At 48.7% G+C, this 22,187-nt stretch overlaps 2 protein-coding genes across 4 annotated transcripts in view; one reads left to right on the top strand and one right to left on the bottom strand.

The window, feature by feature from the left end:
• Positions 1–11,128, top strand: part of SH3BP5 (SH3 domain binding protein 5) — a 52,452-nt gene extending 41,324 nt beyond the window's left edge. The window contains exons 5-9 of the mRNA XM_061996884.1: positions 657–787; positions 4,489–4,531; positions 6,406–6,625; positions 8,819–9,079; positions 9,676–11,128. Of these exons, the coding sequence (XP_061852868.1) occupies positions 657–787; positions 4,489–4,531; positions 6,406–6,625; positions 8,819–9,079; positions 9,676–9,857 (837 nt within the window). The 3' untranslated portion in view covers positions 9,858–11,128. The remainder of the gene's footprint in view (positions 1–656; positions 788–4,488; positions 4,532–6,405; positions 6,626–8,818; positions 9,080–9,675) is intronic.
• A 577-nt stretch (positions 11,129–11,705) lies between these two features.
• CAPN7 (calpain 7) overlaps positions 11,706–22,187 on the bottom strand; it is a 35,564-nt gene continuing 25,082 nt past the window's right edge. For 2 of the 3 annotated variants that reach the window (XM_061996361.1, XM_061996363.1), the window contains 5 exons: positions 20,227–20,372; positions 19,520–19,582; positions 16,512–16,642; positions 14,614–14,706; positions 11,706–14,532 (listed from right to left, as the gene is read on the bottom strand). In XM_061996361.1, coding sequence (XP_061852345.1) covers positions 14,388–14,532; positions 14,614–14,706; positions 16,512–16,642; positions 19,520–19,582; positions 20,227–20,372 — 578 coding nt within the window. In that variant the 3' untranslated portion in view covers positions 11,706–14,387. The remainder of the gene's footprint in view (positions 14,533–14,613; positions 14,707–16,511; positions 16,643–19,519; positions 19,583–20,226; positions 20,373–22,187) is intronic. The other variant, XM_061996364.1, reaches the window with a different exon arrangement.

Raw genomic sequence — 22,187 nt, 5'->3', positions numbered from 1 at the left:
TGCTGTGCATTGAGCATCTGCCTGCCCATACAGAGGGCTGACCATCAGCATAGCTTCCCTCAGCTGGGTGACGTGGGATCCGCTCGGGGCTCCAACTTCTGTGTGGTTTTGGCATTGCAACTGGTGAGTTGAGGCTGTTCTAAGAGAAAAGCTGGCTTCCTGGCTGCCTGCAAACTGTCTGTCATTGCCAGTGTTGTTTTCTGGCAGCTGGTGGTTCAGGCTGAAGTGCCTTTTGACCTTGCATTGCTGTGCTTGGTTTTCAGCCCATCTCAGAGCAGTGGGACTGCAGTGAGCCAAGAGGGGACAGAAACAGCAGCACACATAAATGGGTGACTTCTGGTGCTGCTCCACTCCTGAATATCTGAGTTAAAAAAAATGGATGATCCCAAAATTTGAGGCTCTTCTGAACTTCCCAGAAGAGATACTAATGCAAGAAGCTGCAACACCTCTGTTATAATGAACACAGTGTTTGGAAATCTCACACATTGCTGCTCCTTTCAGGAAAGACTTGCATAGGTTCATTGAAAGTAGTTTTTACTGTACCCCGAATTCCTTGGTGTGAGCTGATTGCAGAGATTCTGAAGATGCTGTTAACTGATAGAATAAGAAATGGATCATTGTGTCTTGGCACTCAACTTGTGTTTTCCCTCTTGAAGGTCATGGAGGCAGAACAGACCAAAACAAGAAGTGAGTTGGTTCACAAGGAGACTGCAGCCAAATACAACGCTGCCATGGGAAGGATGAAACAGCTGGAGAAGAAGCTGAAAAGAGCCATCAATAAATCAAAGTAGGTTTTCCATTTGGAGATGGGTTTAGTGATGAAGTCTGTGTGTGGGAGATAGTGATTTGGTGGGGATTTTCAGGCTTGTGGAAGTGTGTTGCCCTTTATACCTCTCCCTTTGGGCTCCCGTCTGCGTGTGACAGCCCCCCAGCACAGCTGGTACTGGTGTATTAGTCCTTACCTTTGTTCTCCAAGTGTCTTTTGAAGCATCTGACTTGATAGACAGATGAACTGAATGGGATATCTTTTCTGGGCATATTCATAGTCCCTTTCCAGTGCACTGAACCCTTTGGTTCTGTGAGACTTGAGGAACAGGCTCGTGGGATTCCCACAGGTGTTGCTCCCAGAACCACAGAGTGCTCTCTGTGCTTGTTTTGCAGCTCAGGATTGTTTCCAGCTGAATTCTTGCTTTCAGTTAAGAGAGCAGCAGAGCAAGTGGCAGCAAGCTGAAAGGTGCATGTCCGTCAAGACTCGGGAGCTGCCTCCTGCTGCAGCAGCGGAGCTGTGTGAGCGCTGTCCTTGGGGCAAGGGCCGTGCTCCAGAGCATGTCACTGAGCACTGAGCGTCACCCAGAAACGTGCTGGCACTTTATGTGGAGTTCTGCTCTGTTGCAGAGAAGGGAAAACTTTTACACTCAGAATCTGTTCAAAATTTTGGCCATTTACAACCAATTCTTAATCCTCTCTCTTTTTCACAGTTATTTTCTTTTTCCCCCCCCAGACTGTAGCTTGTCTAAACAATCTGCTTGCTGCATTTAGCTTTTAATTCTTCTAGCTAAAAATGACTCTTTTTTTTTTTTGGTGAAATCGGTCAGCTAAAAAATCTCTTTTGATTGGTGTTTGTTCAATTCAAGGAAGGATTAGCACTTCTCAAGGAAGATTCAAGCATGTTTGCTAAAACAGCGTGGCTTTGTAGAATGAGCTGCGTGCTGTTTGTCTAGCAGTGCACAGAAACTGTGAACAGCATCATCAGATCACCAAGTGACAAGATGCCTGTGGAGAAGAGCAATATCTGAGCTGCCTCTCATGTAATTTGCTTTCTAAGTGTTCATTGCCTTGCTGGAACTACCCTTGTAAGGCTGTCATCTTTCTTCTCAGGACAAGCTGGTTTGTACTTGTGTGTGGAAGGATCCCAACGTGTTCCTTTTTGTCTCATGTCAGGGCTGAGTGCAGCATAAGCCAGTTAAGCAGGGTGTTGTGGAGATCCTCTAATAGGGGGCGTGCAGAAATGCCAGTTATTCCAACCTAGTATTAAAATGGGAGAGATCTAATGGCACAAACAGGCTTATTGTGGATGTATTTGAAGTCATACTACACAGGGATGCTGGAAAGGTCAATAGTCTCTCAGCATTGCAATTTTCATGTAAAGGAAAATTGAAACTGAGCTGAAAATACCAGTGCTGTCAAGTGGCTACATAAAACCCAGGCACGAGGCCAGTGGGTTTGTGGCTGCTTGTACTGTAGGGTGTAACTGGCTCCTCACAGCTCATCAGGAGGGACTGGACACCGACAAACCACCCTGCCCCTCTCTCTGGCTGGAATACCTGGGCCTTTTGGGCACGTGTTGTCCATCCTCTCTCTCCTTAAACTCACAGGTAGATGTGAAGTTGCCCTTTTCCATGCAAAAATTACTTGCCTTCGCTCCTCACTTCAGTCTGGATTAAGACACTTAAAGCATTGCTGTTTGAAAGTAAGGCTGTAGCAGCCTGGAGGGAAGGTCATTTAGGTGGTTTGCTGTGAAAAGTTGATGAGTGGATGTTTATTGGGTTGTTTTGTTTTGGTTTTGCTCTTAATTTTGTTTCTGGGTTGCTTACTTGCTTGTGGGCTATGAATGTGCATATCCTGCGTGTTCTTAACAGCCATCAGATCTTCTGGCTCAGTGCCTCAGAGCTGTAGGAGAATGAACTCAACAGCATTTGCTGGTTTTTGGAAGTCACTTTCTGCTCTGGTGACACGGACAAAGTGCCTTTCACTCTTCCCATCATCAAATCAAACGGCACTTTGCGTGACCCTGCGATATCATGGGCTCAGTGACACTGATTGCAGCAGTGAAGGCTTGCCCAGCCCTGCCAAGGTTCAGTAGTTCCAGGACCCTGGAGGTGAGGGGAAGGAAGAGACCTGTGGAGAGACGAGTGCACGACTGGCAGCTGGTGTCAGACACCCGGCTCTGCGCGAGCCAGGAGTGAGGATGAGTACTGTGTACTTTGGAGCTCCTGCACTTCAGGCTGTTGGTGTCCTGCTCCTGGCTCAAGGGGCACCTTTCTTGGCCATTTCCTGTAAACCTGCTCATCAGTGCTTGTGTTTGTGTGTACACATGCATTTATACATCCTTGTACCTGTTACTTTTGTTTCACACCACACAGACACATGCTTGTTTGCTGACAGAAAGGGGACTTTGGAAGCGGATGGGAGGTTATGTTTCAAGCCTGGTTGTGCCCTCCCACTTGGCACCAGGGTAAGGAAGGGAGAGTATTAGGTCATTTAGGGTGAGTGGGTTACACTGTTTGGTCAGTCTCTCTGCTTCCCCCCATTGCTTTTGGATATGGCTGTAGGGGTCCTTCGGCTGTTGGCTCTGAACTCCAACTGTGATGTTTTCCCAGGCCTGGCCTGGCAGGACCATCTGGATAGAATGTGGCAGGGTTATACCCCAGCGAGGAGAAGGCAGAGGTGCAGTCTGACTGCATCAGTGTCACTGGAAATATCTCAGGCTTGGCTCTGCTGTCATAGTAGGAGAGTTGTTTCACAGTTTCTGTGTTCTAAGTCAACCTAGTCTTAGGGAAACTTTGTCTGTGACCACATAGTGAATTCAACCACTTCAAAACATTGCAGGATCAGTTTCACACGCCCAGGTTCTGGTGCACACTCCAAAATGTAGCTGCAGCAGGACAGCTCACAAGAGGCTTGTTGTCAGGGTGGAAATATGACAAAGGTAGTTAAAGTTTTATTTCAAATAAGCCCATATCTGACTGTTCCTCTGTCCCATAGCTTCCAGGACAGGCTCTGAGAGATGAGGAGGGTAGTGAGCCCTGCTAAAAAATCAGGTCTTTCTTTTGCTACCCAGTGTTATATCAGATGATATTGGATTATGGGCTTCAACACTTTGAAGCTGGAATGTGTGTTTTAGGCTTTGTGCTGCACCTCTTGCACCCCTGCCTTCCTGCAAACTGATAAGCAGGTTTTGTGGTCTGTGGTGGGAAATAGCCTGGGTGTAACACTGTCCTGGAGAGCCCTGCAGTGGGAGGGCAGCACAGAGCCCTCCCCTCCTCAGCCCCTCTCCTGCCCTCAAGAACCCAACACCTGCCCTGACACCCCCACATCTGGACAGGGGCAAGTCTAAGGGGAATTTACATCTGCTATGGGCTCAAAAAATAAGGGTAGCTACAGAGAGGATGCCTGTGCCTGAAACTGAGCATTGCATGAAGTACCCTGCAGAATCCAGGCTGGAAGGAATTATGCTGTCAATGCCAAAAAATGGAATTTTGGCAATTTGTATTTAGGTGAAAAGACCCATGGGAAATAGATGCATGAACGGGGAAAAGAGGAACATGGAGAGCACATGTAGGTGTTCTGTCATCTAGGCAGTAGTCCCTAGGGATTACAGTGAAACACAAAATAGCTACACTAATGCTGCTGGGAGAGCACCTCTCACTCCAGTACTCAGCATTCAGTCCCAGTGATTGTAAACAATTGTTCTTTGTCTTTCCACAGACCTTATTTTGAACTCAAGGCAAAGTACTATGTCCAGCTAGAGGTACGTATGTAATTCAGATCCATCTGAAACTCTTTACTGCTTCCAGTAAGTGCTGAAATTGCATCTGAAGTGCTCTGACAATTGTTGTGTTTCTGTACCAAACCAATTCAAAAGCTCTTGAGCAATTTGATAAGCACATTTTAAAGATAAATTCTAAGAGAGGATTTGTTTCCATGTGTGAAGTAACGTGTTCGGTGCTTACTGCCACAACCTAAGGGATACAGCTGGACTGTTTTTACTCCCTGTAGTTTGAAGTCCGTGGGGTGGGTTGGTTGGTTTGGTTTTCATGTTTTATGCATGGGACTGTTTAACTGTGCTTGGGGTGCTGTTTTCTCTTCACTGGGTGGGTCAATTAGCAGAACAAGTAACCTGCTTGCAGTGCTCAAAAATCACTCACATGTGAGCTTGTGATTTTGGGTTTGGCAGAAGTGGGATTTGAGACTTGGCTGGACAGGCTGCCAGGGCTTGTTCTCTTGTGTGTGCAGTGCCATGTGTGTGGTGCAGGGATGCCCAGCCAGCACTTGGGCCCAGCACACACTTTGCAGGGCTGGGGTGCCCTGCAGCAGTTGTGCAGGGGATGTATGTAAGCCCTGCTGGTACAGCCCACAGTCTTAGACCTGACAGGAGTGGGAGAGCAAAGTTGCTCCACAAGTTCAAATTCAGGCCTTGCCTTTTTTCCTGTTTGAGTGACTTTTGCTGCATGTGGCCCCCGAAAGCTGGGAGCCTGGTCCCTCTGAGTTGCAGGGTGGTGGCTGGGGCTGTGGGTGCATGGGGGTGTGCACAGGGTCTGAGTGGAGCACGTTGCCTTGCACAGTTGGCCAGGGGTGCAGGAAGGCTCCAGTGGTGGAGTGCCTAGGTCAGGAGGAGCCTAGCTAGAAGATTCACATCCTTTGCTGGGGATGCAAGGTGCATCCCCTACCTTCTTTGTGAGCCTGTCCCAGTGCTGCCTGAGGTGCAACAGCTCTTTGTAAAGCCTCAGAGGCTGGTGTGTGGCTTTTCCTTGCCAGGATCCTCTGCTCATCTCTCGTATCTGCCTGCATGGCCGTGGTCAGCAGCCACTGCTTCACAGGGCTGAACTCTCACCAATCATGGGCTGGGTGCCAGCCCAATAATCCCTTCTGGCTAGAGGCAGCTTTTGAGAAATTCCCCCTTCCCCATGGGTAAAGGCCCACTGTTTGTTGCTTCTCTGACAGCTGCTCGGTGCCCTCCCGAGGCAGGGTGATTGTGTAAAATACAACACAAAAGACAGCACAGGTTGCTTTTAATGTGCAATATAAACCAGAGTTGAGATGCCTACAGATACACAAGCAGTGTTTTGCCTTTGGGAGACAGAGTGCACCATGCTTTTGCCCTTGCTGTAGAGTGGGGTTTGTGGCTGGGGACATGGAACTTCTGCTATTACAGCTGTCAGGTTCTGAGGCTTTTCTGCTTTCTGGTCTGCAGGGTTAGTGATGGGTTTGGTGCTCTTACCTCTTAGGGATGAGCCACAGCCACACTGTGCCCTGCAGGCAGGGGCTGCCAGCAGACCCATAGGGGTGCTGGTGGCGTACACAGTGACACACTGTTGAGAGCTGTACCCTTGTTATTGAGAGATCCTGCATGTTGTTGGGGGGACCCCTGCTCTGTGCTTTGTCAGGGCCCATTACCACACCCCAGAGGCACTCCCAGCCCCTGGTTTGCCTTGCTGCTGTCTCCTACACAAGTGCCACTGCTTGTGCTGGGGTGCATTTCGAATAGGAAGAATCCCCTGGTACAGGCTCTGGTTTGTGTGAGCTCACCTGTGCAGAGCCCAGTCAGGTGGGCACATAATGAGAATTGCAGGCTTTGTGTCACTCCTGGTGAAAGCCCATCTCAATACCTGCCTTCCTTCTTAGCAACTGAAGAAGACAGTGGATGACCTGCAGGCAAAACTGGCCCTGGCTAAGGGAGAGTATAAAACTGCACTGAAAAACCTGGAGATGATCTCGGATGAGATTCACGAGAGGAGACGCTCCACTGCCATGGGGCCCCGAGGATGTGGCGTGGGGGCTGAAGGGAGCAATACCTCTGTGGAAGACCTCTCAGCAACGAAACCGGAGTCAGACACCATCTCCAGTGAGTACAGAGTGTTCCTGTGCCTGCTAGTAGCCAGTGGGCCTTCTAAGAAATGCTGAGATGAAGGTTGCTCTGTGTATTGTGCAGCTGGAAATCCGCTGGCTGGTGCAGGACTGTGGCTGACTTATTACACTTCTTGTTATTACAGGAGTTCACTGGATTCTTTAATGGCCAGTTTTCAAGGGCAAGGGATATGAGTTGAAGTGCATCAGCTGTTCCCTTAGCATTGCTGCTGGTTTTTGTACAGTGTTGTATGAAAGGAAGAAAATAACACCCTTCAATTTGTGCTACCAAGTTTTAAGCCAGTGATGCTGCTGTGGGTGACCTGCTGGGGATGGTGGCAGGATGTTGCAGGGCCTTCAGTCAGGCTGCTGGCCCTCCTGGCTGCTGCTGAGGCTGCAGGCAGGAACAGGCTCATCCCTCTCTTCAGGTGGCACAGTCTCACATAGGTGCAGGGACTCCAGGTTGCATGTAGTGCTGGTGAACTGGGTTACAACAGGACGGGACCAGCAGCCTGCCAGACACAATGGCCACACCAGTCTCAGCAGGGATGGTCTTGTGCATTGTGACTCATGGGGGGTTTCCACCAGGGTCCTTTCACATCTTGATTTGTTTGCTGGAGTTGAGTAAAACACTTCATCAGCAAGAGTGTTTTGGCCCTCACAGATGCCCATGTGGTGTGGTAAGTTTTTAGGTTGTGATAAGTTCCAGTTGTAGTTGTGCTTGTTGTAGGCTAGCTGGTGTCAGTGTTTCTTGCCAAGGAGAGGACTCCTGTTACTGAAAATATCTTTTTTGCCCAACCTTTTTTCTACCTTCAGCCCCTGCAAAGTTACACCTGTATCGGTCACCATAGAGTGATGAAACCACAGCCCATGAGGAGAAAGGCCACTCGGCACCCTTGGATTTGGCATCATTAAAAACAAAACAATTAGACCTAAACCACACCAAAAGGTCTCTGAGCATGAGTTTGGGAAGGTAGATGATGCTGATGTTTGAAACCTTTTAGGTCAGTTGTGCAACGTGCAAGGGCAGCTCTGCAGTCTGCCAGCACAGCAGGAAGAGGCTGAACGTCCCTGCAGTCACCACGGCGGCAGCTGCCTCCCTTTGCAGGTGCAGGGGGTGCCCGTGAGCCCCAGGCTGCCAGGGCAGCAGAACAGCTGCTCTGGGACTTCTCCTTTGGGCTGGTCCGTTAAGGCCACTGCTTTGTTCCTTCTGCTCTTTCAGGGCAGTTTTGGGCCTCTCTAGTGGAGACAGGATACCATGGAAGGTCACCTCAGGTCACTGTAGGGGCTGAAGGTCACCTCAGGTCACTGTGCCATGCTGTTTGTGGGACATGTTCAGCCCAGCTGATCCCAGCACACGCTCCTGTTGCGCAGAGGCTGATGTGTGAAAAGCCTCCTGACCCCAGTGGGACTCCTTGTCTGCTGACATCGTCTGTGTGTGGGTCCCCATCCTGCAATCAGCCAAGACTGAAAAACGTTGCATTTTAGCAAAACCTACTCCCTCTGTGTTCCACAAAATGGAACTTTTGTGAATGGATTCCTCCTCCTGTTGCCAACAGAGAGCCTGCAGCTTAATCTAGCCGGGCAGTTTGGTTTGCTTTCATTAGACATCAGGGCTGAGCAAACACAAGCAGGGAAAACGATGTACTTGGCTGGGGCTTCTTAATATTTGGTGTTGCTTGGTGATCCTCATCCTAGAAGAGGTTTTGGGAGTTCATGCTGGGTTTTAACTGTGAAAGTGGGAAGATAAGGTGGAAATAATCTTCCTTCTAATTAGTGCCTTTAATAACCAGGAGTCAGTAGTGGGATCAAGGTGCCACTGGCTACGGCAGGCACAGGGGACGTGGCCCTGGCCCAGGGTGTGTACCGAAGTGAAGTGGACAAGGGTGGCTGGGCAGGGGGCAGCAGGGACTGTGAAATTCCAAGAGCATCTTGGCTTGAGGAGCTGTAGCTGCTGTAGAGCTGGTCTTGCGAGGCACGGCTGGCAGGTCTGCTGCTCCTCAGAGCAGAGTTCATGATCCACATGTGAAATGGTAGGTTCTGGCTGTGCAGAGGGAGCAGAGGAGGAGGAGGAGCAGCCTGCGACCGGCAGTGCCTGCACCTGCAGTCGGTGCCAACCTGAGAAGCTGCCGTTGCCCGGGGAGGCGCAGGAGCAGGGGGTGGGTTTGCTGACCGGAACGTTCTGTCGCAGTGGCTTCAGAAGTGTTTGAGGATGACAACGGCAGCAGCTTTGTATCTGAAGAAGACTCGGAAACTCAGTCAGTGTCCAGCTTCAGCTCTGGCCCCACGAGCCCCTGCGAGGTGCCCGCTCAGTTTCCTCCTGCGACGCGACCCGGGAGCCTGGACCTGCCCAGCCCCGTGTCCCTCTCCGAGTTTGGGATGATCTTCCCAGCGCTCGGCCCCCGCAGCGAGTGCAGCGGCGCGTCCTCCCCCGAGTGCGAGGCGGAGCGAGGTACGTGCGGCTGCCTGCGCCCTGGCCCGCTGCCTTCCAGCTCTGTGAAGGCAGCAGGAAAAGCACCTCAGCTCCCCGAAGGCCCACAGCTGGCTCCCGGAGCTCTGACCCGCTGGCACTTCCTTGGGGCAGCAGCCCTTGCTTAACCATGGTGCCTAAAGCGTTGGTGGTGTCCTCCTGCCTGGGAGGGTTCCTGGGCCCTGTCTCGGTGGCAGGGTTTGAGGTTTCTCACACAGTGAGTGATCAGTGGCACTCTGACCATACGCATATCTTAAGGAAAACCTGAGTTTAAGTGTTTGGAGTCTTTTTAAATTGCTGTCCTGCCTGCTGAAAGTGCTTTCGGGGGGAGGGACAAAATAAGGTGCCAGAAGGAACTGTTGTGGGGGGTCAGGGAGGAAGCTCTGCCAGCCTCTGCTGAGAAACTCAGAGGAGAGGATGAACACTGAGCACTGGGGCTGATGGGCACTCTGTCCCCAGGCTGTTTCTGCCCCTCCGTTCTGTGCCCTTGGGCAAAGGCAGCCCGGTGGCACCCGCCTGAGGCTTAAACTGCAGAACAAAACCTGGGTGTAACTTGCAGCTGAATCCTTTCTTTGCAGGGGACAGGGCAGAAGGGGCTGAAAACAAGACAAGCGACAGAGCGAACAAGAGCAGGAGCAGCAGCAGGAGCAGCCCCGCAGAGGGCTTGGCTCTGGACAGCCGCATGAAGCAGCTCTCCCTGCAGTGCATGAAAATCAAAGAGGGAATATGCGCAGGCAGAAAAGCCGCCCAGATCGGCTGAGTCCTGCTCGGGCCCCGTCCTCGTTAACGGCACTGCCAATATTTACACAGGACCTCCCGAGAGGTTGAAGAACCTCGTGCCAACAATATATGCCAAATCTGAAGCGTTTACCCCGAGAGTTTAAAACTGCACTAGGAAGTCTGATTGATGTGGAGGGCTGAAGTTTTTATTCAGTCAATCCTTTGTAGGCCGGACAAGTCACCAAACGTTCCAGCCGTGCTCGTGTTTCACAGACCTTGTAAATTGTTTTGTAGCAGCCTGGCTGAAGCAATAAGGAGCGACGTTGATGCCAGCAGGGGCTCTGACGTTGGAGCCAGACACTCGCAGAGAGCGGTTTGGTGTCGGCTTTGTAGCGTGAGCTGCTCTTTACATACGGTGGGTCTCTTGAGTAGAAGCACCTGTTCTGTAAACATCTGTATCTGTGTGTATTACGCTGAAGCTGTAGGGATACTTTGTGTATGGGAAAGCTGCTGCATGCCTGGGCTGTAAGAGCCTTCACTCTTCCCTTGGTGCTCACACAAAGGGTAAAGATGAGTCACAGCTCTAAGAATGGACGCCGACACACACGGGCAGAGAGGGGATGGCAACGCTCAGCGGCAGTGGGCCCTTCCCGAGCCTAGCTTGGACTCCCAGGGTGATTCCAGTGACCAAAAGGAGTTTATTGGCCCCTTGCCCTTCCCCTTGCCCGAGAAGTGAAGTATTATTTTTCAGCACTTTAAGTGTTTTGGGTCTGAGTTTCCTTTTTTTGCCCAACAATGGGAGCGGTAGATGTTTTCAGGACAGTGACGGTAAGGGATCCGCCCTTGAAACGTGCATGAAGAAGAGGAATTGCCAGTGTAGATTGACAATGTGTTCTTAAGCTTCTCCGTAGGTTGTGCTGTGTGGGGTTTTATAACTGCTACAGGGACTTGGGATTTTTAGTGTGCCCTGGAGAAGGGGTTCTGTAAAACTAGAAAGGGCCCAGGCCTGTTTTCCTGGCAGCTGTTTAGGCAGTAGTAGTGTCTGGTAATTATGCTAGTAAGTGGTAGTAAAAACCCTAGGACTCTTTGGTTTTTGGTGGCTAAGCATTTCTAAAATGCACCATTTTATCTAAGATGTCTGTTTCTATGGTTAATTTGATGGGAGTTTTAGTATTGCCCCTGAAGTATTTTCTATTCTATGTTTTTTGCAGTCCTGTTGTATTTTGTCCCTGCCACAGCTTGTGTATCTATTCTCCAAGTTCATGTAAAATTCTTCACACTACAGTAAACATTTTTGTTTTCCACATTTCACTTTGAGTCTGTGCGAGCTGAGTCTGTCTTGGGTGCAGAAAACCCAGCCCTCTCCTGCAGCACGCTGTGCCTTCAGATGCTCACTTCCACTCAAAGACTGCACCTGGCCTTGCTCTCTTTGGTACTCGATTCCTCTGCAGTCCTTGGACAACTCTCAGCCCCTCCCAGCTCCCCCCGTCCCTGCAGATGTTTCTTCCAAACTGCACATGGGCAGAGCTTAGTCAAGTTTTCCACAGTCCCTTAGCACGCAGAGAGGGGAAGGAAGGTGTTCCCTTAGATACCACCTCTGTGCCTCATGCTGCTGAAGTTTCCTGTAAGGCCATGCAGAGCTGGAGGTGAAGAAACTCTGTGTCATGAAAACTAGATTCGGTACATTGCAGCTGTTGAGCTGAAAGAGTTTGAATCTGTATCCCCAGCCTTATCCCTTGGGAAGAGGGGAGCTCTGCCTCCAGAGGCAGCTCCCAGCTCAGGGGCTGCTTGGGAAGGAGGCCCCTGGTCCCAGCTCCGGAGCAGACTCTCGCTTGGGGAGAAGCAGGGACTGTATTAAATATGAAAGGAAAGGCAGCACCCAAGTGCCTCATTGTACAAAATGTTTTTACTTAAACCAGTTAAGCCACGGTCTGTGGTGCACACAGCAAGGAAAGGTAGCAGGGGTATTGGGAGTTGGGTATCTTCCTTTTGCAGGCTTGCCAGTCACCCCCTGTGACCTTTTCCTGGGTGATGTGGGTGTGAGTTTGGGGGATTTTTGGTGATGTTTCACCTCTCTTGCTGTCAGGCTTTATCTCATCTTGCCAGTTCTGACCAGAAGCCCAAACTCCCCGTGCTTGGGTGGTGAATTACTTTTATCTTCATGAACCTGTAAGAGCAGCTGGGAGAGCTGCCCTGGGCCTGTCCCCCTGGGCTCAGCTCCCGGCAGGGAACAGGCGTGGGCAGGATGTAGAGGAGGGCACAGGGCTCCCCTCGCTCCTTCACCAGTCAGTTAAAGGTCTCTTCTATGATCTTGCTGCAGCCTCTTGTCCTTGGTGAGCTCCAGATGTGGGATCAAACAGGCACAACTGCATGTCTGATCATTTAATGGGAAACTGCTTTTATTGCAAACTCTGTAAAAGCCAGAATTACAAATATGACAAATGTAACCCAACACACATCGCTGTGGCTACAGGTGAGTGAGCAAGCTTCCTCCAGTTCCTCTGCTGCTGGAGCTCTTTCTGCCTCCTGATGTGTGACGTGGTATAAAAATAAGCCTCTGGTGTATCAAAGTGTACAGAATCACTTCAGCTGCCTGAAGTGACAGTATATAAAGCAGGTGTCACCTGATTCTCTTTGGTATGATCAAACAATGAAAATGTGCTGTCTGACCAAGCACTGGGAACCTCTACCAGCTGTACCCAAACCTGTTTGTAGATGTCTGGCTGCTCAGACACTGCACTGATGGGGAGTTCTTTGAGAACTGCAGTTGGGAAGGTAGGTGGTGTCAGTGCCCTGTTAGAGTCAATGTGGTTTAAGCACCTGTTTGATGAAGGAAATGAAACAAAAGGGTTGTGTGTTTTCTGCAGAGGGATAATAGCAGACTTCTTATGGGAACAATGTTAGCTGACAGATATTTCTGTTGCTCCTGTAGCATTTTGTGCTGTTTCCCAATGACCAAATGGCACCTGTGCTCTAAAATAAGATGTTTTGCTGGGCAAGGTGCCAAACCACCCTGAATGGCAAATCCCAGAAGGGTTGGGGTTACAAGGGACCTCCAGAGGTCACCCAGTCCAACCTCCTGCTAGAGCAGGTCCACCCAGATCAAGTCACACAGGAACATGTCCAGGTGGGTTTGGAAACCTCCAGAGAAGGAGCCTCCACCCTCCTGGGGCAGCCTCTGCCAGGGCTGGAAGAAACAAACTTCCTACGGTTGTTCCAGAACCACCTTCTCCCCAGCTGTCAAGTGTAGTGGGATTTTAAGTCTGCTGTTTGTAGAAAGACAAAATAATACATTTTAAGATCAGTGAGGCAGTATTTAAACTTGGTGATCTTTAATCCTTTACAGATACAAATCTATAGATCTCCTAGAGGAAGAGCACCTCAAGTAGGCTTTTAAAAACATCTCTTCCTGCACTAATTCACTTCCAGCGTTTTCTTAAGAACTCTTGCCCTACTTCTGTGGATGACACTGGCCAAGTGCCCCATTCATTCAGTGGTTTCAACTACCACAAAAAAGGTACCTCTTGAAAGATGTCTTGTGTAATGGGAGAAGCTTATGCAGTTCTCACAGCTGTGGTTTACGAGGGTGGAAGGTTTACATGATCCTTCCCCTGATGGCTGAATACTTACAGAAAGAATTAAACCTTCCTTTGCTGGGCTACTGCTGGTGGATGGTTCCCTAGCAAACAGCAGCCACCTCAGTAGCTGCAGAGAACCTGGCGCAGCACCTTTAGAGGAAAGGCTTTGCTGTGCTGCCTGAAGGGGGGGTGGTGCTGGGGACCAAGCTCCTACCTGAGCCTCCCTGCACCTCCCACCCAGGGCTTACAGCCAGCAGCAGGAAAGCCACAGAGCACCTTGTGCTCTTACAGTGTGTACTGAAGCAATACAGATACAAAATAACAACTCTCAAAGCACATGTAAGGTGAGTGAAGCCATTGTTTTAGGAACAGCTACAGCCAGAATCTTCCTTTTCCTTTCCTCCTACATACCTGCCTGAGGCGGGCTGGATACATTGGTCTGGAAGAGGATGTGCTCAGCAGCAGCACGTTTACAGTTAGATGTGAGAACTAGTTCAATGCTGAAAACATTACAGATAGCAGCACAAAGATATAATTAAAGCTATTTGGTCCTGAGCCTGAAGAAGCAGAATACACAAGAATGGTTTTTCTTACATGTTTACTTTTAAGAATGAAGTCTTAAACCCATCTATACCCTGTATTTTGGGGAGAAAAGGATTTTGAGAGTAGCTTTTCTCTTAACTCATCAGACTTTGACTTGAAGTGGGGAAAAGTTGCAATTTTTGGGGTGAGTTTTGCCCATTCCTTTGATCGTGTAAGCATTTTAGCCCCTTCACCAGCCTCTTGCACAGTGCTCACTCTGACACAGAGCAGCAAATCCCACAGCCAACTGTCTGCCACAGTTAACTGGCGAACTGAGGATTCCATGCTCTTGGCCATACCTTACATTGTAGTTTCCTTTTATGCATATGTGTGGTAAGAGTTGTTCACCTGTTCTCAGGTGAGACAGATCAAAACCAGCTCCTTCCAGGGTGATGGACAGATCTGTCTCCTCACTGCAGCTGTGATACCTTCAGAGGAGTAGCACTGTTAAAGTCCAAGAAAAAGGGCCCCTCTTGTTGAGGCAGGAATGTGGTGGGGATGATGTTGTAAACTCCAGCCAATACGTTCTCCACTTCCAAGTAGCAAAATCCACACCTACAATACAAGAAACTGCTTGTTAGAACGAAGGTCTGAGGCACGTTTGGCCTGTGTCAGCCCTAGGGCAGTGTCTGGTACCTGTAGTCACCGCTGCTCCTCTTCTGAGAGCCGCAGGAACCGGCATCAACCACCGTCGAGACCGTCACGAGTTCAAACCCCACGCTGTACTGCCTGCAAGCGCCAGGGCAGACTGTTACTTCAGTGCCAGGATTAGCAGGAGGAGGGCTGCTTATTGAGAACTACCCTGTATCACTGGAAGACATCTAAAAGTTGTCACATGTGTGACAGAAGCATTGAGTCGAGCTTACTGTGACACGTGCATAGAGGCTGGAGGAAGACTGAACACATTGCAGGTTCAGCACCAGGCTCCAGGGACAGTGTCTGCCAGAAGTCTGCCTCTGCATTTAACCAGACTTAAAGCAGTTGGAAGGGACCTTTAGAGGTCACTCAGTTCAACTCCCCTGTTAAGATCGAGTCACTAATGCAACCAGGCTGCACTTGAAAATCTCCCTGGAAGGAGACTCCACACTCTCCCCTGGCAGCCTGTGCCAGGGCTCCATCCTGACTTCAAAGAGTTAAATATGTGGTGACAAAGTTCTGTGCCACATGGCACAGGTCCTGGGTGTGATCTGATCACTGCCAGGGGAATCAATGTCAGTGATCTCAGCAGTATTTCTCCTGTTGCACTCTCACTGGGGACAGTTGGTCTGCTACCTGTTAACACATGTGATGGGCACTGCTGCCCCTGTCATTCAAACTACCCAAATATGACCTCCAAGTGCAGAACAGAATGCAGACAAAAACCTGTCCCTTTAGTGGCACAGCACAGCCACACCTCTGCGCTCATCTTCCCTCCAGGAGGGAAAGAGTTAACTCAAAGAGGAGAGGATGGCTAGAAAAGTGCTGCCATGGTGTGGGGCCCACTGTCCAGCTTTGGCAAAGACAAACAGTGCCTGCAGGCAGGAGAGGCTGCTATTTGGAAGTACTGTATAATAGTAGTTTGGAGCAGATGATGAATTTTGTCAAAGGGATCTGGTGGGTGTAGGTGTCCTCTGCAGGGCACTGATATCCAGTACTTGTGGCCTGCTAGAGGCAGATACATGCACTGTCAGAGCTAAAGCAACTGCCTAGGCCATATGAGAGCTTGCAAGGGTTTGGGACCCTGCACATTAGAATCATAGAATGGTAGGGTTGGAAGGGACCTTTAGAGATCATCTAGTCCAACCCCCCTGCAGAAGCAGGTTCACCTAGATCAGGTCACACAGGAATGTGTCCAGGCGGGTCTTGAAGACCTCCAAGGAAGGAGCCTCCACACCCTCCCTGGGCAGCCTGTGCCAGGGCTCCCTCACCTCAACAGGGAAATAGCTTTTTCTTATGTTTAAGTGGAACTTTTTGTGTTCCAGCTTCATCCCATTGCCCCTTGTCCTGTTACTATGTACTACAGAAAAAAGGGATGTCCCAACCTCCTGACACCCACCCTTTAGATATTTATAAATGTTAATGAGATCTCCCCTCAGTCTCCTCCAGACTAAACAGCCCCAGTTCCCACAGCCTTTCCTCATAAGGAAGATGCTCCAGTCCCCTGATCATCTTGGTGCCCCTGTGCTGGATTCTCTCCAGCACTTCCCTGTCCCTCTTGAGCTGAGGAGCCCACAATTAGTTTTAAGAAGAAGAAAAAGTCCCTTGTACTTTCTTCCCTCCTGTGCAAAGGAGCACCTAGCTCTGCTCAGCCCCCAAAACTAAAAAGTAAGAAGGCTTCTGCTTTCCTTGCAGGCCAAAGGGTTCCTCAGTAGCAAACATTCAGGTTTAAGTCACTATTGCCTGTGACATTAGAAACATAAATAGCACTCAGTTTGAGCCACCTCCCGTGCCTTTTCTGGGTTCTCAGGGAGCTCCCCACCCTCCCTATGGAGGAGACTGACAAAGCTTTAGCAGGTGGTACTCGCTGTGTTGATGCAGGCTTCCTCTCTACAAACCTTGGTCCCCGTAGTTCAATGAGTAATGGCCCATTCTTGTCCAGCTGGAACTGATAGATGGGGTTATTTTTGTAGGTGTCTCTGAAGTTTCCACATCCTCCAGCACTGTGACCTTTCCACTGCCCGTTAACCTGAAAGAAGTTGAAAGCACAGAAAATGTTTTATCCTGAGGATGAGAGCTGCTAATTCACACACATAAACAAGACTGGAGGCTTCTCTCTCTTCAGAGGCCACTGATTTCAGTGATGTCTCCTAATTTGTACACTGCAAGTACAGACTGTGTTAAGCATTCAGAAAATTCCAGTGCTGTGATCAAAGCCTTAGATCCCTTGGAACTGTACTGTAGTTCTCAGCTTAGACTGGATAAGCAGGTACTGAGTAACTGTTTCTAGTAGATGCAATTTGTCATAGTTAGAGGAGCTACATTCCCATTTGACTACTAGACCACATAGGTTATTCTTTCCCCTCCCTTCAAACTCCTGCATTGTACTAAATGAGGACATACACCTCTCCCTGTCCTGGGATCCCTCCCTGGGAAACCGCTGCTGCCAGCCCTGTCCGCTCCCCTCTCTGCACACTGAGAAGCAGCCTTACAGGGACAAGACATCCATAAGGACAGACTCCCCAAGGACACAGACACACAAGAAGGAAAATGCTGCTCAGACTTTGAGGAACAGGCCATCTGTTTGCCAGTTCCTCCTGCTAGTCATTAAACTGAAAGGTTAGCCCTGTGAGACATGCACACAAATACATAGCTGAGATCTATTTTCCTGTGTTACTTCCTCCCCTTTCTGTCAAACCAGCAAGGAGCAATGTTTTTCTGTGCTTTATAATTTCTTTACTCCGTGTCTGAAAGCCTCAACCATGGCAAGTTTGGAAGCAAGAGGGATTCCTCCCCCCACTATCAAACCTAAAATTGCTTTGTGCTGTTACCTTGCCAGGCCACTTCTGCTGTGCTGAGCTCCAGGCAGCCCCCAGGGCTTGGTGAGCTCCAGCAGTACCCCTTGACTTTAGTACAAGGCATGTAACAGAACTTACTTTTACTGGTAAACTGTGAGTTAGTTACCCATTTCAAGTGTGGTGGCTGCTAAGCAACCACCAAATAAGCGTTAAGCACAAGCAAGTAACTTGTTGTGTTTAATCATAATGACAGAGGGGCCTTGGACAGACAGAATGTGCCTTTTCTTTGACTACTAGACATGTACCTTCAAATAATTAACAGGAGGTTTCCATGTCCAGAGGTCCTGCCTCAGACAGGCTGGTCCCCTTCAATGAGTTTTTGACCTCTCCAAGCACTCCCCCAAACTAAGCCTTGTTTTTAAGAGCTAAAAAGGACAATGGTTTCTGGAAGAACCAAACAAATCATCTCAACTGTTCCCAGGAACCTCTTGAGCCACTTCCTGCTCTCAACAACAGGCTCATTTCACAGGGCTCTGCCAGCAGCAGCAGCTGGTAGGAAACACTGTCTGAACCCAAGCACATAGCTGCCAAGCCAGCGTGTCCCCCTGCCCACACAGAGTAACGCCATCCTTGGCTTCGGCACGAGGCTCCTGGGAAATGGACTGTTCCACTGGGGCTCAAACTAGCCCCGTTTCTCTCTTCCTGAAGAAGTCACAGCTTGGACAGAAGCCTTCTGCCTAGAGTAGGATTCCTCAGGCTGTGCATGGTAAGTACAGAGTTTAAAGTTAACAGCTGCTGGCTTATTCTTTGCTAATCCATGAAAATACAGAAAAGCTACTTTATCCAGTGAAGCTCTTGGCTCTATACTTCAGCTGAAAGTGTAAGTGCAGTTCATGGTGACAGCTGAAATACAAGCAGCAGCTGAAACTGCCTGGGCTGCTGGCTTCATGTCAGTCAAGTGTTTTGCTCTTTCCCCTGCTGCTGACCCTCAGGGAGCATTTCTACATGGAACACCCTGTGAGTGTATTGCCTTCATCCTGTTTGGCACTGCGAGCCCTCACCCCAGTGATTACAGACCTTTGGGGCCTCTTTGCAAAACTCAGGAACAGCAATGTATTGTGGCACTGCCCTCCAAAGTCTGTTTGTCCCAGTCATGCAGCTGGTGCCTCTGGTTTGCCATTGCTGATTTTGTCCCAGCACAGCACAAGTTTTTCCACAAAAACCACGCAATTCTCTCAAGGGAAAACGTGCAATGCTTCTGTGGGGATTCTACTCTGCACTAGTACTGAGCACCACCTGATCTCTGCAGCATTGTTGTGTATTAGGGTATACAGGTGGTTGTTACCACAGAATCACAGCATGGTAGGGGTTGGCAGGAACCTCCAGTCCAGTCCCCTGTTAAAGCAGGTTCACCTACATGAAGTTGCACAGGAACGTGTCCAGATGGGTTTTGAAACCCTCCAGAGAAGGAGCCCTCACGCCCTCCCTGGGCAGCCTGTGCCAGGGCTCCCTCACCTCAACAGGAAAGAAGGTTTTCCTTATGTGGAACCTTCTGTGTTCCAGCTTTTTTCTATTGCCCCTAGTGCTATCACTGGACACTTACATAAAAAAGTGTTGCCTCATCCTCTTGACATCCACCCTTCAAATACTTGTAAGTATTAATGAGGTCCCCCCTCAGTGTCCTTTTCTCCAAGCTGAAAGCTCCTTATTCTGAAGGCCAGTCTACTCCACTGAGGCTTGACAGAGCAGCTGCAGTTGTAGAGCTGTGACAACAGTGCAGTGGAGCTCTTGTACCAAGTGCTGGGGAATGTTAAGGCACCATCTATACAGAATGGTTCCAACAGGGACTTTTCTGTTGGTAGGAATGATGTTAGCAGGGCAGCTCCTTACTTGGTGAGTTACATGTAACAAGTAGGGGATTGGTCTTATGCTAAGGACACTTCCATTAAGCTTTAGTTAAGAGGTCTCACTTGTTAGAAGATGGCCTAAGCTGGCATTTTTGGGCAGCAGTATAAAAACATATTTGAAAACATTGCACATGTGCAACAGAGAAAAGCCAAACCAGAACTAGCACCCAGTTACCCGTAAAAGGAAAAGTGATTCCTTACCCGTTTGGAAATGGTGTAAGGCGTAGGAATCTTGGAAAAGGTGAACTTGCACAAGGAATACACCTGTGATGTAAGAGAAGCAGCTGGTCACACATTCATCTTGCACTTTTCATAGTAAATCACGACACATTAAAAAAAGCAGAATTGCCTCCACGTTGGTTTTAGGCACTTGCTGACTATGTGCCCGTGCCGACCCTGCCTGAAACTCAACATCCAGAGCAGTGCTGTGACTAATGAGACTTACTTCTATTTAATTGCTCTTTAAAAAGGCAGAATGGAAACCATCTGCATTTTCCTTGTTTCAGTGACAAAGGGAGACATCTAACCATTGACCACACGACTCAGTGGTTACAGAGGCCGAGGACTCGCAGAGTCAAAAAACTTCAAACCTTGACTAGGACCTAAACCAGGCTTATTTTGGATACATAATAGAGAGCCAATGCTCTGTTTCTACACAGCAACTGTTAATTCTGGGAAATAAAAGTACTTTTCAGCTGATGTCATTACTAAAAATACACACACTATATTGTCTTAACTGCAAATGGAGAACGTCCTCAGTTCATGCCATGGTTCTGCTGCATCACTCCTAGCCTCCCTCCCCAAAATAACAATATCGGTCCAGAAACACACTTCTTTATTACACTTAGAAATAAAGGGCACTTTATAGTGTCATTGTTTGCATTCATTCTGAAACAAACAGTACATACCCTGATGGTGTAATGGATAGTGTTTTGTTTCTCATACTGGGACACCACTAAGGTAAATGTGTGGGGCCCTGGAGACGTCAGCTTTATCTTGGTCAGATAATGAGGACTGTTGATCCGAATACCATCGATGTATGGAGGAGGATCAGCTGAAAAAGAAAAGGATTAACACTTTTCCTCAATTAAAGCCTTGCCCCACCTTGGTAAAACTTCTTAGCCATTTTACATGAGTGAATTTTGCCAGGAAAGTCAGATTACCAGTACTAAAGTTAGATTGTAAGCAGACCTGAGTGCTCTCAAAAGAGTAAAGCTTCAAGAGTTGCTTATAAGAAGGGAAGAAAGAACCTTAAGAGCAGCTAACAATTTCAGGAGAAGTACATCACACTTGACAAGACACAAATTCTGCACTTAAAAGAGTTTAAATCCCATTACTTGCAAGAACTGATTATCCATCTCCCACTAATGTTAATACTCAAAGAAGCCCCTCTGTGATTATGTTGGAAGTTAGAGACAAAGGTATCATTGAGCACTAAAAACCCCTCTGAGGAGTCTGTTCCTTCTCCCTTTGCTGGACCGTTCCAGAATACTGAGACTTTGGCAGCTTGCAAACAAGACTTTAAAACATGTTCATTTCTTTAACTAACCAACAGGCCGTGTTTCTCTCTCTCCTGATCCTCATGATGGTTACACAGATGTAGGTGCATCCCAGTACCAATGCACATGCAGTGCTTATTGTAAACATCCCAGATAAATGAGACAATTGTTATTTGGCCTGTAACTGGTCCTTTTGAGACTTCTTTTAATTTCAGTGAAGCAGGGACAAGTTTAGCCAATTACTTTGGTATGCCCAGGGTTGGGTCCTTTTATTTTCTTCCACAAAGCCGCATAGGAGAGGGGAAAGGATTAATATAAAACAATGAGAAGCTTAGGAATGGGAAATCTCTGCTTCACTGCCAAAGGATTAACCTGCTTTGTTCTGATCTTATTTTAACAGATGGCAAAAATAACACTGCAGCTTGACCAATCTATTTCCATGGAAAAAGGTTTTAAACAAGTTTGAGCTCATGAGAGTAGAAGTTTATAAAAGACTTTGGATAGTAAGACAAAACATATGAATCACCCAGTTCTTGCTGGAGACTGTCTCTGTAAGGCACAAATGAACAATTCCCTCCATTATACCAATGTCTTTGGTTTGCCTACTAAAGAATGTTTTCAGTAAGACAGCGTGTGAAACGAGCACTGCTACAAATACCAGCAACACCAGAAGCATGTCTTGGGCTGTAAGGAGAAGCAGATGCTTTAAGAAGATCAGCTCTTGCAAAACCACAATGCTGTTGGAAGGGAGCTCTAAAGATCATCCTGTCCAAACCACTGCTAAAGCAGGTCCACCTGTATCAGGTCACACAGGAACATGTCCAGGTATGTTTGAAAACCTCCAGAGAAGGAGACTCCACACCCTCCCTGGGCAGCCTGTGCCAGGGCTCCCTCACCTCAACAGGAAAGAAGTTTTCCTTGAGTTTTAGTGGAACTCTGTGTTGCAGCTTTTGTCCATTACCTCTTGTGCTGTCACTGGAGACAACAGAAAAAAGTGTTGCCTCATCCTCAACACACACCTTTTAAATACTTGTAAGTATTAACAAAGTCCCCCTCTCAGTCTCCTCCAGACTAAACAGCCCCAGTTCCTGCAGCCTTTCCTCATAAGGAAGATGCTCCAGTCCCCTGATCTTGGTGGCCCTGCGCTGAACTGTATCTAGAAGTTCCCTGTCCCTCTTGAGCTGGGGAACCGAGAACTGGACACAGGACTCCAGATGAGGCCTCACCAGGGCAGAGTAGAGGGGGAGGAGAACTTCCATCATGGCTTCTGCAGAAAGACATCTTGGATTCTACATGGCTGGTCAACAGAGTTCACTGACCAAGACCAGAGCTGAAGGGTGCAATCCTTACCAGCCATTCCAATGGGAAAA

The sequence above is a fragment of the Colius striatus genome, chromosome 5 (genome assembly GCF_028858725.1).
Source record: "Colius striatus isolate bColStr4 chromosome 5, bColStr4.1.hap1, whole genome shotgun sequence".
In the NCBI taxonomy this organism is placed as follows: domain Eukaryota; kingdom Metazoa; phylum Chordata; class Aves; order Coliiformes; family Coliidae; genus Colius; species Colius striatus.
This window is presented reverse-complemented; position numbering and strand designations above follow the sequence as displayed.